This window comes from Rhea pennata, chromosome 1 (genome assembly GCF_028389875.1).
Source record: "Rhea pennata isolate bPtePen1 chromosome 1, bPtePen1.pri, whole genome shotgun sequence".
NCBI classification, from domain to species: domain Eukaryota; kingdom Metazoa; phylum Chordata; class Aves; order Rheiformes; family Rheidae; genus Rhea; species Rhea pennata.
This window is the reverse complement of record NC_084663.1, coordinates 196,873,671-196,893,151: the sequence shown is the minus strand read 5'-3', so window position 1 is coordinate 196,893,151 and position 19,481 is coordinate 196,873,671. Positions and strand designations below refer to the sequence as shown.

The 19,481-nt window shown below is 39.0% G+C and overlaps 1 protein-coding gene across 1 annotated transcript in view; it reads right to left on the bottom strand.

Moving 5' to 3' along the window:
- Nucleotides 1-444: 444 nt before the first annotated feature.
- ZDHHC20 (zinc finger DHHC-type palmitoyltransferase 20) overlaps nt 445-19,481 on the bottom strand; it is a 52,311-nt gene continuing 33,274 nt past the window's right edge. The window contains exons 6-13 of the mRNA XM_062567204.1: nt 19,024-19,056; nt 18,118-18,238; nt 9,691-9,823; nt 6,823-6,949; nt 5,491-5,580; nt 4,386-4,501; nt 3,884-3,961; nt 445-1,707 (exon numbers count right to left, since the gene is read on the bottom strand). Coding sequence (XP_062423188.1) covers nt 3,924-3,961; nt 4,386-4,501; nt 5,491-5,580; nt 6,823-6,949; nt 9,691-9,823; nt 18,118-18,238; nt 19,024-19,056 — 658 coding nt within the window. The 3' untranslated portion in view covers nt 445-1,707; nt 3,884-3,923. The remainder of the gene's footprint in view (nt 1,708-3,883; nt 3,962-4,385; nt 4,502-5,490; nt 5,581-6,822; nt 6,950-9,690; nt 9,824-18,117; nt 18,239-19,023; nt 19,057-19,481) is intronic.

Here is a 19,481-nt window from a genome sequence, read left to right as displayed (position 1 = left end):
GTCTCAAGAACATCCCAGGGTGACCAAAACATGCTCGTAAGTTCACATAGCTCTCCCTTCTCAAAATATTTTTGAATTAAAAGAATGATATTTAAGAAACAGTCAATATATGCCTCTTAAAGACAAAATACTTGTCTCATACCTTATAGTATACTTGTTACCTTCATATCTCCACCATAAGCATTTTGGACTTAAGTACCAATCAGTCTGAGAGATAAACCGAGCAGGTTCCTTTTATCCTGATCACCAACTCAGCTACTACCTTCAGTTTGCATCAAAAGGACTCATGTTTGTGAGCAGTACCTGCTAAACATCAGAAAAACTACAGATGCAAATATAGTAGTTTTCACTTCTCTAGGTGCAAAATGCCAATACCACCCAAAGATAAATTAGCAGTTTTCTCTACAGAGCAGTAGGAAATAAAAATGTTGTTTGCTGCAGGTCTTGAGCTTAGGATGGACTTTATTCCTCACACAGGAAACACATATTTTGCCTTTTGTAAACAAGGTACACCATTGCACAAAGCACTCATCTTTAGCAATTTCAGTCAGTGTCAAGCAGAATGGACTTGAAAGTGGCAGACTAAAGCATACAAAGTTTCAGTGTGTTAACACAAACGTATGATCCAACACTAGTTTTCTCATAAGTACTTGAAATAGGTTTATATGGTAATTTAGAACCGATAAAAACTTGTGCCTTTATTAAAAAGATAAAACAAAAGTATAAAACAGTATTTATAAGCCATCAGGAGTCCCATATAAAAAGCAGTACTCTTCCAGTTCCATTTTCTAACAACATACAATTGCAATAAGATTTTTCTCAGGAGCACTTCGCTGTTTTCTTACTGCCTCATACAGAACACTGCACACATTAACAGAAACTGTAATAGTCTGTTAATTCCCTTTTGGATTGGCATTTTTTTTTGTATGCTGATAGGCAATTGCTGGAAAGTAACAATCCATGCCTTTTCAAGTAAAAGGAAGTTCACTTCTTTATGTTCTTGATATGGTTAAATAAATCAAGTTAAAATCATGAGGAGGCTCAATTCTGAAGCAAAAAAGCAACACCCAAGTATAAAGCTTTTACTTTTTTTGGCATTGCAGTGCTCCAAAGCATGGCTAGTATAAGGACTCCTCAATCTCAAAAGACGTACAGAGATATGATCATGGGGTAGGCTGGTTAATAGGAAGAGGGAGATCACATCATCCAGCCCCTTTCTCATCACCTGGTGTTTGAGCTATACGTATAGTTGCACTTCAAACTCACTAGCCATGCTCTATGTTGTTTTTTCCTTTTTTTTTCTTTCTGCACCCAGGAGATGTGCTATGGAAGTGACTTCTGCAGCGCGTAAGGTGTGAAGTTTGCCTGTGGGGAGGCAGGGATCTCTGCAGACCTATCTACCCCTACCACCTCAGCGTAACAGAAATGCATAGTTCCCACTCTGGACCTTGTGCATTCAAGCAGGGCACTTCAGGATTTGGCCCTTTGGTAGCAGTATGTAACTCAGTGTGCATAAATGCACAATAAGAATCTTAAGGCATCTGTCTTACTTCCCTGCTCTGCAGTAGTGCTGACAAGAATCCATTATACTGCGCAGAAACTTGAATTTCTTGTATCTTCCTAAGATGTTCATGTTCCATTTTTTACTGATCAGCTTCTTCCAAACAAAATTAAGTAATATTCAAGCACAAAATGTGTTGCACAAACCTAACGAAACAAAATATGGTAGTTAGTGGAACTGCACCATTAGCTTTGAAAAAACAGATTATATTGCATTATAAGAAAGTACCTAGATAACAAAACATATGTAACTTAAAGACTCCTGATTCAGGACAACAGTTAAACTAACTTCAGTGTTTAATTATTAGCCTTCTAGTTCTCTCTTTTTTTTAAACCTTTTCTAATGCTTTAGAAGATTATCCGCACTAAGAATACCAGTCCATTACTACTGGCTTGTAGCTAAAATGTCTTGGATCCCTGATTGGCAAGAACTGCTCATTCATTTCGGATTAAACTGTCAGATTTACATCAGCGGTAACTTTGATTGCTCCTGCTGAATGTTATATGCATAAAATTGAAAAATACATTTATCAGTCCGTAAAAGAATATTGAAAAGTACATGGAGCAGATGTTTTGGATCTCTTGTCTTTTGCATGGTTGCTTGCAGTTGCAGGGGGACTGGAATTAATGACCCAAGCCTACAGAAACTGTGAACAAATCCATCCAAACTTAAAACAGCTAAAACTTCATGCTACTGAGTTACACTGTTATTTTACATAAAGCATATAAAAAGCTTCTGCATTTAATTCATTTAATTCATTTAATTATATAGCTTTTTAACCTACAGCAGTTTGGGAAAGTTCTGAACATAACACAAAATCTTGCTTTCTTAAATTTGTTTTGAATTCAGGACGAGAGAGAGAAGAGAAAGGAAATCCATCTCAAATCACTACTAGTTAACTAGTTAATAGTCTAAGCCAGTCACTTATGCCCTTTCCAGGTCAGTGGAGAGGAGGATTAAGCCCATTCTATAGTAACTCTTGTCAAAGATTGTTGGGATGAACTGGTCTCAGAAGGTATTTTTTTTTCTGTGAAGAGTGGAAAAGCCTTAGCAACCTGTTTAGATTAGATTAGTTTTTAAATGGCTAATGGCTGAGAGAAATCCCTTACTCAGACACCCATTTATACATTTATATAAAGTATTAAAAGAGGAGAACAACTCATCTTTTTATTCATGCCATGGTTCTCATGGTTGAGTAGGTTTTGTAAAAGTATCACTAACTAGTCAATTTTGGGGTTTGATGGAGTTTACACTGATCGTACGACCAACATAATTCCAAACATCATACCATCCTCTGCAAAGACCTTTGAGACACACTTTTTTTTTTGACAGTTACTCTATGGCAATAGACTTATTTTAAAATATTTAGGATAAACAATCCTAAAGTGATTGAGCTCCCAAACCTCAAATACTGTGTTTGCTTTCCAAATAAAATGGCAATTCCTTGTAAGGTGCCTCTGTCTCCCAGTTTTTGCTGCACTTTCCTTAGGGGTCACAAAAATGCATTTCCTTATATGGGCCTTCCATATTGTCTTTAAAAATGAAAAAAAAAAAGTTAAAAAAGGTTAAAAAAAGAAAAAAAAGAGAGAGACTCAGCATACTGCAGTTATGGTAGCTAGTTATCCAAATAAGATTTGTTACTTTTCCAGAAAGTAAAAATTAATGGAGGTTCACAAGCTCACAATTTGTGAAGTCAACGTAAGAGAAGTCTAATTTAGTCACTGAAGTATACCAAGGGAAGTTTTCATATATGCACTCACTGAATTTCCTAAATGCCAAGGAGGTAGAATGTGCATAGGAGCTCTTACATAAAAATGATAGCTGACAATTCCAGGCATGACTGAGCGATCTGTATGCAGACACTGTTCATGGAATTTACTTATTGACCTCTCTTTCCTCATGCACACACATTTTTCTTAGTATATAAGACAGGAGCATGGCAAATCAATATATGTTTATGAAAAATACAGTTAAGGAGCTGTTCTCTGAAAGAGTATCAAGACTTCATCCGGAATTATCTATTTAGCAGATTACATTCTTTTCTCTGGTCAGGTAACAAATACAGCATTATCCACTTCAGTCTAATGACTGGATTAGACTGACTTGTCTCAGGCCAAACCAGCCCATGTCTCCTGGACTACAGCTTTATTCTCATTCTTGTCTTCCTGGATAGCCATTTTATAACTTAAGACTTTTTTATTACTCATCCACTGAGCATCAGAGTACTTCTCTGCATTCTGTGACTTGCGACTTTGTGACCTCAAGATGTCTGTTTTAGTTTACTAATATGCATATAGAAAGTCATCAATTATTTGGTCTTACCTGTTTCTCATTGAGATGGTTGGTTAGCAATAAACTGAGATCAGCTTTCCAATGAAACTATAATATGCTTTTTTGTACCTAAAATGTGAGAGAAGCTCTATTATCTGTTTTTGCAAATTTGCAAAACAAATAGTAAATACAATGTGACTTAGTGACTTTAGACCAAAATTACATTAGGTAATTTGTGCCTAAACACAACAGTAGTGTTGTGCCTATTTTAGAGAAATATTTTCCTCCTCCTAATCAAATATGTAAAAATCCAAAATATCTCAAAACAGGAAGTGAGAAAGAATTATCTATCCATTACCTTAGTGTAATAACCCAGTTTGGATTAGATCATGACATGCAAGTCAGCCTTAATGTATAAAGGTGCTGACTTGATTCTGCTTAAGAAATTCTCCTCCACCAGACTTCAATCAATTCCAAAGGGGTTTTTAGGCTTAATTAAAAACAAAACAAAACAACAACAAAAACCCAGAGGAAATGTCATGGTGCAGGCTACCTGATTTAACATTCTCCTCTTCAGAGCCACTTTCTACCCACTGACAGTCACTGGCTAGCAATCGATTCTGTGATTCACTGAGTGGTCGAGTAGGAAAGGACTGGCTGGATCCAGAGCTGAAAAGTAAGCAAAGTTAACAAGATTTTTTTAATAATAGTAGCCCATGAACAGTCTAAGCCCTTAAGTGAGACTGCTAGACAAGAAACAGTGTATTGAGAATGCTACTGCCATGTAGTTATAAAAGAAGCCCAGCCAGTACTATCTGGAAAGGAGGACCTAATGCCATCTTACCCCATCAGTAAAAGCATTCTCCTAAACATCTTTCTAATGCAAAAGAATATTCTGCAATTTGAGGAGTCCTGCACTTGTGTAGGTTCTACAGGTTATTGTTATACTGTAGTTGAAGCAACTTCTCAGTCTTGTCCTTCAACCAGGTGCCCTTGTTGTTGACAATGACCTTCAGCTATAAATCCAGCAAACTAAACAGAAGGCTTCTAAAATGGCTGTGTAAACATTCTCATAAGTTTTACATACTTTGAATCTGAAGCAAAAAAATACACTGAAGATACAAACCATGCAAATTTGGAAGGATAAAAGTAATGAGCTAAAACATTTCCAGTGCTGAAAACCACCAGAATCAACAGTAGATCAGCTTCTCTTGGAAATTAGGTTCCAGTATCCCTTTTTAAGGAGGCTGGAGGAGGTTAAATGCAAATAAATAATACCTTCCTTTTTCCTTTTCTTTTTGTGGATCACTACTCATTGTTTCCTAGACCTTTTACATTGTTGTTTTTCTCTCTGGAAAAAGCAACCAACTCTAAGTCTGAAGAGAAAGATATGCCAGCAAGCTCTTTATTTTCTGCATTACTCTGTTTTCTTAGAGCCATAACTTCAGCTTTAGGTCAAAAACAAGAAATAGCCCTTCTGCATCAAGACAACATTAAGTTAATCAGTATTGATTCACTCCATCCTTCTCTGAAGGCTTACAAACTCACTCTGAACCTGACAAGAAGTACAAAGAATTTAAAGAATAATTCTGAAACAAACTTTTCTCTGGATGAAATACAAAGCAATACAAAACTAACATTTTAAATGCTCTAGTTACCTTTTGGCAGGTTCATTTTGGCTTGAGACAGTAAGTTGCTCTGGATCCATGATCACCAAACGAGTTGGAAAATTACACCCGTCGCCCAAACTAAACCAGAAACAAAGATTTAAATCACCATTTCTAGTTGACTTAAATGAACTGAACAAGTACCCAGGCAAAAAGCAAATGCTACAGGCCCAAATCAATTACAGAATGCAGCACTGAACCCCACCCAGACTTGAGCAAGGTAGTCCTACTACTAAGCCTCATGATCAGCTAATTAGATTTTGGAGTGCAAGTAATTCTTACTCTGTCACTCAATATGGGCTACTGAGCACAGCACTAGCCTACATGTTTCAGAAACAACACAGCGATTCTCCAGATCGTAGCCCCAGTCTTCCCCCAAACCACTGGGCACAGGTAGTCAGATGATCTGGTATTTACATGCCTGGAAGCTGTAGCATAAATAATATTCTAGTGACCAGGCAGCACTTGAGTTTAGTTAAGCCTTTTAAAGCAAGTCTAATTAAGCTTAAATATTTTGGGGAAGTAGATTGATCCATCTCCAGTATAGCTTCCACTTTTTTTAATCACATGAAGAGTCATGTTAGTTGAGCAAATGGCTGAGGCAACTTCAGATGCTGTTACCTCTGCTGTTTACTGCCAGACTTCTGGTTCACCAGCATTTTAAGCTGGTACACAAACCCCTTCACACAAAGCAGTGTTGAAACATGGCACCTATTTTGTTCTGCTAATATTTTGGAGTGGTGGGAGTAGGCAGTAGCTCAGTCTTGCTTCATCAAGCTTCTATGAGGATTGTCTGCAAAAGCCCTAGCACTAGTACAGCTGAGGATTTTTAAAAGTAGTAGCTTCCATCGTATCAGAAAATGTTTTTGTACTGCTACTTATTTAGTCACACTTTCTCAAAAGGCCTTCAGTAATAGAACTGTTTCATCCACAGCAAAGGGAAAGAGGTCAAGACTGTTGGGGCAGGAGAGGGTGTTTTTAGACTGTTGTCCTTTTCAATGCAGGTAAAGTTCAAGCATTTGGGTCTCTGACTTCTTCTCTATAATCGGATATTAATACTACGAACAAAACATGTACAATCTTCAAAATATGTTTCTCAAATGTTTCCAAAATTTCGTATTTAAACAGCCCGTCAATGAGGCCCTTGCCTTTGAATGAAAACCCTGCACAGAATTTGCTCAGTTCTCTCCTCCAGATTTCCCACACCAATCTGAAGTGTGCAGTAAGATTTTCAGTTGTGCTTCATTTGGGGGAGAAAGAGAAGTGAGGTAAGAGTCACGGAATCAATTTATTCCCCAACTTATTGCCATTTAGATTGAATACCTGGTAAAAATAGGGAGTAGCCAATACTTCTTTTCATCTCCAAAAACCTCCCTCAGATTTTTGCTACATCCAAGAGAAAAGCCATTTTTATCAGGGCCATTGCGAAATGTGGGTGCACGGAATGTTTCTGTAAAAGAAACAGCAACATTTCTAAAGGCATGAGGGTGGAGAAAGAGGAATAAACAGACTCAAACTTTTCTATTGTGAAAACAGTATCTGGTAAACTGGGATCACCTGGATGCGTATTATGGAAAAATTGTAACAGTTACCCAGAGTAATTAGCATAAAAAGTCACACTGTCAATGACAAAAGTAACAATGAAAGGTAACGAAGTTCACCCAGGAGGAACGATCATCTTCCCTTTACGTTTTGAGACAGAGCTAAGTACCATCAGCATGCCAAAGATATTACATCCCTACTTCATTAGTGGCTAGCTCTTTCTTTTGTCTGTACATGTTCTTGAGAAGAAGAGCCACTCCCCTGCACAAATAAGCAATTTACCATACGGTGTTACTGTACCAAAGCCCATACAGGATAGCTTCTTCCACTTCTGTCAAGGTCTTAAGCTGAATTAAGAGCATCCCATGGTATTAGAGAAAGATAAGATCTACTATGTCAGAAACACAGATAAAACATCAACTACAGCAAACCACCCAAACAATTAATATAGTATTTTTCTAGACAGTGTGGTTATACACCCTTGGCCAAGAACTGAAGAGGTTCATAGCTCTTCCTAGATACCTTGTCTTTTCACAGTCATGATAAAAAAAGGAAATGAAGTACCCATTTAAGTTGCCAGGAACAACACAGACTTGGGGAGGGAACATGCTAAAGTTCCTTCAAAGCTAGAAAAGGGGCTGTGAATATTGCCTGGCCGTGGATATGTCAAAACAAAAAGATTTAGATTACCCTCCCTTCAAGCAATCAAGAAAATTCCCTTTTCTATCAAAAATTCTGGCAGGTTGAAAATAATTTCATTTTCAATTAACCTATTTATTCTTGGGGATGGAAAGCTAGCTTTTATTGAATCACAGAATCACAGAATCAGTAAGGCTGGAAGGGACCCCTGGAGATCATCTAGTCCAACCCCCCTCAGCAGGGTCACCTACAGCATGTTAGACAGGGTTGCATCCAGGTGGGCCTTGAATATCTCCAGAGAAAGAGACTCTACAACCTCTCTGGGCAACCTGGTCCAGTGCTCTTTCACTCTCACAGGGAAGAAATTCCCCCTCACAGTCAGGTGGAACTTCCTGTGCTTCAGTTTCTGCCCATTGCCTCTTGTCCTGTCACATGGGACAACTGAAAAGAGTTTGTCCCCATCCCCTTGACACCCTCCCTTCAGGTACTTGTACACATTGATAAGATCCCCCCTCAGTCTTCTCTTCCCCAGGCTGAAGACGCCCAGCTCTCGCAGCCGTTCCTCAGAGGGCAGATGCTCCAGCCCTCTGATCATCCTCACAGCCCTATGCTGGACCCTCTCCAGTAGCTCCATGTCTCTCTTGTCCTGGGGAGCCCAGAACTGGACACAGGACTCAAGATGAGGCCTCCCCAGGGCTGAGGAGAGGGGCAGGATCACCTCCCTCCATCTGCTGGCGACACTCTTCCTAATGCAGCCCCAGAGACCATTGGCTTTCTTGGCCACAAGGGCACCTTGCTGGCTCATGGTCAACTTGTCAACAACCAGGTCCTTCTCTGCAGAGCTGCTCTCCAGAAGGTCAGCCCCCAACTTGTACTGGTGCCTAGGGTTATTGTTCCCTAGGTGCAGGACTCTGCACTTGCCCTGGTTGAACCTCAGGAGGTTCCTCTCCGCCCAGCTCTCCAGCCTGTCTAGGTCTCTCTGAATGGCAGCACAGCCCTCAGGTGTGTCAGCCACTCCTCTCAGCTTGGGATCATCAGCAAACTTGCTGAGGAGGCACTCTGTCCCCTCATCCAGGTCAGTGATGAACACGTTGAACAGGATGGGATCCAGGACTGAGCCCTGCGGGACGCTACTAGCTACAGGCCTCCAACTAGACTCCATGCCACTGATGACAACCCTCTGAGCTCTGCCTTTCAGTCAGTTCTCAATCCACCTCACTGTCCACTCATGTAACCCACACCTCCTGAGCTTATCTAGGAGGATGTGATGGGAGACAGTGTCAAGAGCCTTGCTGAAAACTGCAGGATTGAAAACTGCAAGATTTTGACTTCTTAAATTGTGGGGGAAAAACTGCAAAACATGTTCAAAAATGTTTTAGCAAGAACTTCAGATATGTTGACTAACGCATTTAACTTGCTTACTTGGTCAACATACTGCCTTTTAGAACAGGCATAGGAATTACTGGCATCGCTCACTCTTGTATTATTTAGGAAATGTGCATCAGTGATTCCATTTTTATTGCAGTATTTTTACAAGTCACTTTCTAATTGCAAGGTCCGTTCTTATTGTACAAGACTTAAGAATACTCTTTGGGAACTGGTTCAAAATGTATTTATATAGAGCCTGCATCTGGGTTGGGGCCATCCAGCTAGTGTAGGTATTATAATAGGGTAACTGGCAATTAGTAATTGTTACATACTTAATACTATATAAAAAGAAAACAGAAATACAGAGTGTTTCAGGATCTCAAAATACAAACAGAAGAATTTAACATTCATCATCAGTCTACATGCTTGGCTTCAACAGAGAACCCACTACGTACATTTTATTCTCCCATACACCCTGCAACAAAGTATGTTTGATCCATAGTACTTCCACCAAAAATGTTCCTTACTGTACAATATTTTAAAATTTTCCTTAAATGTGATGGCACATCCTGTAGGCCTCACATTCCCAGCAACTTGTCAATATTCTGGACAAGTAACAGTTCCATCCTGCAGGTAACTGACCTATGGTTGATCTGTTTTTGCCAACTAGCCAGCAGTGGTAGCTGAAGAGTGAGAGTATGCTGATGAAGAACATGGCTGCCACAAAGAAAAGGAAAAGTACATGGAACTTTGCATGGGTATCTGGCAATTCATTCTGGGAAGAGAAAAAGACATTAATATGTTAATGCTTTTTAGCAAGTAATGCAGTATTATAACTAAACATTTCCTTCCATATCCATTCTGCTATAGGTCTTTCATCTCACTTTTCACAATGAAAAGGAGCACAAGCAGGGCTCCCCTTCCATGCTACAAGAAACTGGCACATAATAGTAATTAGTTCTGAATTTAGTAACATGAATGCACATGTTCATATGTTTGACATCACTGTGTACAATCCATTTCCCAATTCGGTTAGTTTTTGAATTTCCAGCACTGGGCAAGGAAAAAAAAATCCCCTTACTAAAAAATATTAACTGTGTAGCCACAGCCACAGAGACACAGGGAAAATATGTCCAAAACCTCTGTTTTTGCAGGGCAAAAAAAAGGAACAAACTCTTTATTGGCAAGTTAACACATCTGAACCTACTTCTGAACTGGTGTAAGGAAAGCAAAAGGGAAATGGCCAAGTTACATTGTGTTTCCGAGACTGAACCATTTACTAAACAAGACCAGTTGCCTGGGACTGATCTTCATTTTGAGGATCTCTCAACCTTAGGCAACAACGAGCATGCACCTAGCAGAACAAATCTGTCATGTCTGATCAGGCAAAAGTTATTGACCAGAAGATCTATGTAAAAAACAATGTTTTCAGTACAACCACCATATAAAAAATAACCTCCTCTCCCATATCTGATAGTCAAATTCACCCCCAAGCCCAATTATTTTTAGGCTTGCACTTTCAAGAGGCCAATGACGTTTCTAACAATGGCTTTTCCAGTTCTGTATTCTCAAAACCATAGTACTTTTAAGTAATTGACCTTTAGCAGCATTAGGAAAGTAGATAGGCTATTTTTATTCAGCATTATAGTCAGCATTATTGCCCTTTCTTTTTCCATTAGCTCATCGTATACACCCATTTATCTGAGGCTGGTATCTCTGTTTGAAATACATTTTGATTAAAATCAAGTACATAGCTTTATCTGTAGCTACTTACAGGGCTTATATTACATAGGGAACACAGATTACGTGACTCCTTCCTTTCAGTTATGCTGTAAACTGCCATCAGGAATGACTGGATTAGAAAAATTATAGTAGGAACAATTTTTAAATAATTACATCAATATTGGATTTTACCTTTGGACAATTCTCTGCAGATTTCCTGCGGCAAAGCTTTGCGCAAACAAAGACAATTTATTAAATACTAATACTACGTTAAGACAAAGTGTTTGAAAACAGCACAGGGTTTGTTAAAAAAGAAATGGTTGGTGTGCACATGTGCTCTTGGGCGTGCAGAGCTCCAATGCCCATCAGAAGTCTTAGCTCCCATTCTCCAAGAAAATGGAGGAGAGAGTACGTAAGAGCATATTACTAACTTCTAAGGAATGACATTTTCTACTGATGTATAAAAGCATTGCTGTATACAAGTACTGCTGTTCACACTTTCAAGTGGTTTGCTCAGCTTGAGCAGCATGACTGCATCAGACACATTCTTTGCTATTTTTTTGCATCATGAGTGGGTTTCATATTAATACTGTTTATGATATAAATCACTTAGAAAAACTTAAAATACTCCAGAGGTATAGAGCAACGGTTTATACATTACAAAATCATTCCGACTTTAGAATGTATCTATTATCATTAGAGGTACTCTCCAAAGTGCCTCTAATAATTTCCAATTCTTAGCCTGATTTTCTTTGTTAAAGAAAAAGAATCCATAAATATCAGTACTGTTTTCTTCTTTGCAATATCCTTCAATACTGAGATTTGTGTATGGGATATTCATACCTGAAATTAAGCCAGCACTTAAGAACCCAAAAGCAGAAAGGGAGCCCTACCTCCAAGAGGAAAGCTTAGTTTAAACTAGATTATAAATTCTAAACATGGAATTTAAATGGTGAGATTAGTCATCTTAGCTACCATGTTAACACTTAACAGATCTGTTTTAGACAAGATCTTTAGCTTTTAAGTTATATTAAGCTGAGCAGAAACCCCAGGGAGAACCTATGCTTTTAACGTGGAACTCAGCATAAATTAACAGCATTTTCAAAAATGTTGGCTTCCATCAGATCATTCTAGAGTAAGCAAGTGACAGCAGAGTCCAGCTCTCTAAACTGGCATCTAAGTTCAAGTTCCTTATCTACTATTTTTTTGGATATAGTTTTATTTAGACAATTTCTGTAATAGTCCCTCTTCCATGACCTAGGAACATAACGTGTTTTGTGACTGCTTGGAATCAACACTAGCAAAGGACATACTCCAATTGCTGCTTATTCCTGGCCTTCCTGTTAAAACTATCAAGACTTTTCCTACTTCAGAGCATACTGCAGTTTTTCTGGGAAACATCATTTCCAGAATGATTTCTGTAACTTCTTGATGGGGTAGATATACCCAAGAAATTGGGCTTGCTAATGCAAACAGAACTTGCAGTTTACACAAAAAGAGAAAAGGCATTTCAGTATATACAATTGTAAAGAAAAAGACCATACATAACTGGAACCTAAAATACTTCTAAAGGATTAAAAATTTTATAGGGCACTATTGGAGCTCCATACTCAGACAAAATAGTTCTCTACAAAGAATTCCCAGGCCAGCTGATTTGGGAGCTCAAAAGAGAAATAATAGCTTAGCCTTTGTGTAAGCAGATGCCAGACAAATGGTAACAATTATCTTCCTTGGCCATTTGAAATCATCATTATAAAAAAAGCACATATTTGTGTGCTCTAGTAATACCTTACATATTTGCATTAACACTATAATCAACTTTTGGGCCATAAAATATAAAATTACTTCAGTTGTATCTTCCTATAACGGTAGTTCTTTAACCTAAATAATTTTTTTTGTTATGCATGATTAACTTGTATGATCCCTAAGAAGCATCTATCTCTTCTGACCACCCAGTTTCAGCCACCAGTTGTAAGTTCTTGAATGACAGTTGGGAAACTCAAGCAAAAAAAGGCTAATTCCTTCCTGGAGAACAGAGTCCATATACTGAGCCCATGTCACAGCCTTATTCACAGTTGTGCTCTAGTAGCACTGCTAACTCCACATGCCACAGCATGTGTAAAGAGCGTGAAACCTCAGACATATTAGTTATTTAAGATCTTCATGCTCAGTGGCTGCATAGAAGCAGAGACTTGCTGGTGAAAGAGCTCCGGAGTATAGAAAGGGAGGCTATTTGCACAACAAAATTTGGGCGGCTTTGCACACATAACAGACTATAAAGTCAGTCACTATTCTGAAGTGTTCTTTAAAAACTGCTTCACAGACACAGAGTCATTTGAACATTTCACTTAATGAGAAAAAAAAAAAAAAAAAAAAAAAGCTGAAAACCTTGCTGTCAGAGCTTGTTACTCATCTTTTAGTAGCTTGGTCTAGCTTAATTCTAGAAAAAACTCAGAACATGTGACATTCTTCTATATTCTATACTAAAGGACCTGCTAAAGACCTGGAACTGCTTTTTCAAAGTACAGTCTGAGTTTTTCAGAAGCCTATACCATCTACCTCAGATGGTTATCACAGAATCAAAGAATGGCTGAGGTTGGAAGGGGTCTTCAGAGATCATCTAGTCCAATCTCCCTGCTCAGCAGGAGCACCTACAGCATGTTAGACAGGGTTGCATCCAGACGGGCCTTGAATATCTCCAGAGAAGGAGACTCCACAGCCTCTCTGGGCAACCTGCTCCAGTGCTCTGTCACGCTCACAGGAAAGAAGTTCTTCCTCATATTCAGGCGGAGCTTCCTGTGGTTCAGTTTGTCCCCTTTGCCTCTTGTCCTTTCTCTGGGCACCAGAGAAGAGTCCAGCCCCATCCTCTTGACACCCTTCTTCAGGTACTTATACACATTGATAAGATCCCCCCTCAGGCTTCTCTTCCCCAGGCTGAACAGGCCCAACTCTCGCAGCCGTTCCTCATAGGGCAGATGCTTCAGCCCTCTGATCATCTTCGTAGTCCTACGCTGGACTCTCTCCAGTATTTCCATATCTCTGTTGTACTGAGGAGCCTAGAACTGGACACAGTACTCCAGATGTGGACACAGCCCCCCCGATGTGGGGCTGAGGAGAGGAGGAGGATCACTTCCCTCGACCTGCTGGCAACACTTTTCCTAATGTACCCCACTGGCCTTCTTGGCTACAAGAGCACATTGCTGGCTTATGGTGAACCTGCCCATTAAAACTCCCAGGTCCCTCTCTGCAGAACTGCTTCCCAGCAGATCAGCCTTTGGCCTGTATTGTTGCATGGAGTTATTTCTCCCTTGGTGCAGGGTCCTGCACTTGGCCTGGTTGAACTTCATGAGGTTCCTCTCTGCACAACTCTCCAGCCTGTCCAGGTCTCTGTACAGGGCAGCATAGCCCTCAGGTGGATCAGTCACTCCTCCCAGCTTGGTATCATTAACAAACTTATTGAGGAGGCACTCTATCCCCTCATCCAGGTCAGTGATGAAGTAGTTTAGTAAGACTGGGCTCAGTACAGACCCCCAGGGAACACCACTAGCTACAGGACTCCAACTAGACTCCACACCACTGATCCCAGCCCTCTGAGCTCTGCCTTTCAGCCAGTTCTCAACCCACCACACTGTCTACTCACCTAACCCACACTTGCTGAGCTTGCCCAGGAGGATGTTATGGGAGACAGTGTCAAAAGCCTGGCTGAAGTCAAGGCAGACAACATCCACTGCTCTCCCCTCATCCACCCAGCCAGTCATTCCATCAGAGAAGGCTATCAGATTGGTTAAGCAGGATTTCCCCTTGGTGAATCCAGGCTGCCTACTCTTGATCACCTTCTTTTCTTCCATATGCTTGGAGATGACATCCAGAATGAGCTGTTCCATCACCTTTCCAGGGATGGAGGTGAGGCTGACTGACCTGTAGTTGCCTGGGTCCTCCTTCTTGCACTTTGTGGAGACTGGAGTGACACTGGTTTTCTTCCAGTCCTCAAGCATCTCTCCAGTTCTGCATGACCTTTCCAAAGTGATGGAGAGTGGCCTAGCAATAACATCCACCAGCTCCCTCAGCACTCATAGATGCCTCCCATTGAGGCCCATGGATTGTGGATGTCAGGTTTTCCTAAATGATCTCTAACTCAATCCTCCTTGACCAAAGGGAAGTCTTCCTTTCTCTAGACTTTTTCTCTTTTCTCCAGGCTCTGGTATTCCTGAGGGCTGCCCTTAGCAGTAAAGACTGAAGCAAAGAAGGCATTCAGTAACTCTGCCTTCTCTGCATCCTTCACAATCAGCGCTACTGATGTATTTGAAAAAAGCCGTTCTTGTTGTCCTCACATCCTTGAGCTAGCTATATTCAGGACTGCCAAAATAATTTAGAGGACACCAAAAGGTGCTGAGAAAAAAAGGAAAATATATATGACTCAAGGGGGAGGGAAGATAGCAAGAATGAAAGTGGATACAAATACATACTAGAAAATGCTACCGTGCACTAGGTAAGCAAGACATCACGGACTGTGAGTCTGGACTGGGCACATAGTCAGTGCTGGTGTCTTTTTCAAATACATTTTGTTAAACTGTGCTTTTATTGTCTCATCTCTGACAACTGCCTAGGTAGAAATGAAACTACCACAAATAGAGGAAAAGGAGTCATGAGAACAGGAAAAGGACTCATTCACATTCCCTTGATCTACAAAACGGATTGTAACACTCGCATCAGAGCATAAGCCTGTGGTAAACATTTGCAGCCAGCATGGCTGCCCCATCATTGCATGAATGGTATTAACATCTTTCTTCAGCACTTCTGCATAGCACATGAAAGATGCACTGTAAAAATCTTGCATGTACATGTGGGATACACAAAGCTTTCCTTCAACAAAAGAGAGAGCTGTGCCTCTCTCACAATGTTTGCAAGTATCTGCATGTGTGTTGTGTCTATATGTGTCAAGTATTATTAATATTGCAAAACATTGTATTGCTGGTTTGTGTAGTTAGCATGTACACCTTTACAACCTCATTATTGCAGAATCTGAAGCGATCAAAACTATACTCCCTAGAAAGCAGTTCATCATTCATCCCAGCACTGGATATATGCAGCAGTTTGGCACACATTTGCTCTGAAAAAATTTGTGAGGAAGTAAAAAAGAAACATTAACTTCTGAAGGTAGTCTATAATGTTTCTGAGAGTTAGGCTTTTGGGGGAGGGAAATCTAGAGAATCCAAATAGAAAAAATTAAAAGTTAAATGTCTGATGCTGTAGCAAACAGAAAACTGAAAATCAGCAATATATGAAAGCAGTCTACAGACAGCACGCAACAGCAGTACACTTCTCTAATTCTGATACAGTTGAAAAGAGAAGCTTTGAGGACTCTGTTCTGCAGTCAACAGCACTTGCCTAGAAACCTTCTACATACTATAGTCATGCTAAATTTTGCAAGCCTACACAATTATGGCATGCCACCTCTTTCTGGAAATCTACTTTAGTTGGACTACTATAAGATCATAATTATTAGCTGTATGGAACAAGTGATTTAATACAGGTAAAGTGAGTTAGAATTCTACTCTAATTGTAAGACCATGGCATTACAAAAGTCTGTTTTCAAGTAATTGGGAAATGAAAGCAACAAGTGTACAAGTACACAACTAAGTTTTCTAGTGTCATATTCTAGAAGTAGCCCATTCCTGCAGGAAGCATTTAATCAAGTAAATCATTAAAAAAAACCCTCTTAAGTTTAATTCCTGCTCAAGGATCCACTTCAGTATTATGTCCAATGGGCTTTGGAATAGGTTTGCTGTAAATGCTGGTCTTAAATGTTCATTGTGGTCAGATATCCTGGGGACTTTCACTGCAGTAACACTTATGAAGTAAGGTGACAAGCAAATTCATTTTCTTTGCTCAAGCACCGACTGGTAAATATGTAGGCACGCATCTACAATTTCATTAGAAATTGCATACAAAGCACTGGAAAGCAGCCAGGCAGATGTCTGGGAGTGGCACATTCACAAATTAAAAAATTAACCATTTACAGTCAAGCAAGACTGAACAGCAGAATCAGACCATTTCATTTGGGAAATGTGTGAAGCCACAGTTATGACTGATAAATATATTTATAGCTTTCATCTCACACAGTACTGAAAGCTCCGTTCTTTGCTCTCCAGTGACAGGCAGCTATACAGAACAGAGAGACTGAGACATAGCACTTTGGCTAATCAGACTCATAGGCTTAGATGAAAATAAACAAATTGTACTTTTTGCATCATTTGCCTTACCTGTATAATGACAACTGTTTCAAAGTACAACTATTCCATACAGCTATACATAATATATGATGAAACTTCTCTAATCCTGAATTGACAAAATCTTTTTGGTCCAATAATGATTATTTTTATAGCTATAGAAAATTACTACTTTCAACAGCTATTCAGAAAGCAACCAGCATCTAAGAAATATATGCTGTTATTAACTTTAAAAGATGTTACAGACAGCCTTCCGCTCATAGTGATTTCTCCCATGTTAGTTAATGTAAATCGGTTAAGAGAATAAAGAGAAGATTCTTTTATCTTAAAAGACAAGAAGGAACAAGGTTTCAGAGATGAAAGCGAACAACACCAAAAGACACTCTATTCAGCCTGGAACATAACCAGAACAAAACTGACAGGAGGAAGAACACTGATGTACAAGGATACTTGTACTTCACATACATGCATCTTTCCAGAGGTAATAGAATAATTGTGTACAGACAATTGGTAATAGTTACAAGGAAGATGGATATCATTAATATCATATGTATCTTAATATTGTACCCATATCACATCAATAAAAAACACTAATATGAAGCTCAAATATATGTAGGGAGGCACACCAAATCAGAGATTGGTGAATTTCCCAGTTCAGCTGCCTTATCTAATAGCAGAATATCCATAAAGAGGTTTAAGACGATACAAAATTGTTATTTATAGCTGACATTTTTTCAGTATTTTTGTATATGCATGTGTCTGTATATATATTCACACACACACATATATGTAAATGTTTGATATACCCAGTTCTCTCTCAATATCTACATATTTATATCCAATAGTTAAAAAAAAAAGAGTTGTGCCGCTCAGTTTTGATGGAGCAGAGAAACTACACAGTGTACTCAATAGAACTTCTTTCCCCGATTACTCATCCAGGCCATTATAATGTATTTAATTCATTAAAATTCAGAAGGTTCTCCTGCTTCAGTCACCTTGACTGATGCTGTTAATGGTAATGAACTACGGAACAGAGTATATGGTGAGTGTCAACATGCTGATGTAGCCTTCAATAACACATGCAAGATTAAACAAACAAAAAAGTCTTAGAACTTACTGTCCAAAACTTTATGAAGTACTGCAAGACTGTAGCAGCAACAAACAAACAGTACAGTAAGGAATACATTAAAAACAGCAGGAAGAATTTGTAGTTAGAAAATCCCACACAATTATTCACCCTAGAAGGAGGGGAAAGAGAAAGAGGTTATTACGATACAAAAAAACAGTAAAAACAATATTCAGCTGTTTTTGCAGAGCATCGTAACATTGTGCACAGCGTTAGCAGTATGTCCAAAACTCTCCTGCACTAGAATTTCAGACGCATTTTAGACCACCATTTTAAGCAAAGTTTCTTCCCCCAGGCCAAGTGATCTGATTTTGCCCCACGACATGAGCTAGCAATGCGTATGATACATACAGTCTGTATAGGAAGATTACCACATACTAGGAACTAACTGCAGTCCTCGCTGAAGATAATACAAGTCTCCATCAATTTCTGTGGATGTTGCTTTGGTTGGATAAAGTCCTTCAAGTCAGCTACTGATAACAGTATTTTTGTAATGACAATAAGTAATATTTTTACTGGTTAGCGGTGAATTGCAGAAGAGTAACTGTTTGAGTGGATCTTTTCTACTGTGGATCTAGAGGTGGAGAACTCAATTTCACAGTGCAGTAGATACCTTCTATCCTGATAATAATACTAAACTAACCAAAAGAAAGAAATGCCATTTTTCCTAGGCGTTGTTAACTGTTTCTCTATATAAGGTGAGACTGCATTATTTAGGTTACTGGGCCTACAATTCTAAATTTCAACACACATTAGGAAAAAAAAATACTTACAGATATCAAAACCTCAATAAATTCTACAAAAATCAAGTTTTATTTAAAATTTACATTTGTGAAATAGCACGTAGGATCCATTTCACTATTATACTGATCCGTTTTTTTATTTTCCTAAACTTACCATGGACAGTGATGGTCCATTTTTAGCACACATCTGAAAGCAAGAGGAGATAATTTCTAGTAAGTTAAAGCAAAAAAAAAAAAAAAAAAAAAAAAATCTAAGACACACTTTTAGTTTCTGAAGTTTTTATTTAAAAATTCTCTTCATTATACCAAGTTTCCATACTACAGAAGCCACCCTCTCATCCAAAAGGACTAAATGAGATTCAGAAGAATCAGAATAAACTTCAAAATTCAACAAGGGGAGAACTACTGCGCAACAATTACAACATGTTATTCATAGTTCATTAAGCCACACTAGTCTTACACGCTCACTGAGAGAAAACAAACCCTAAAACCCATCCTTTGGAACTGCGTGGATAAGTATGTTAGCCTGGCATTCACTTCAATGAAGTCTGTCTTTGGGCTATTTTTGCTACCTGTTTGTTGTTTGTTTCTTAGAATTCACTGAGGAAGAGA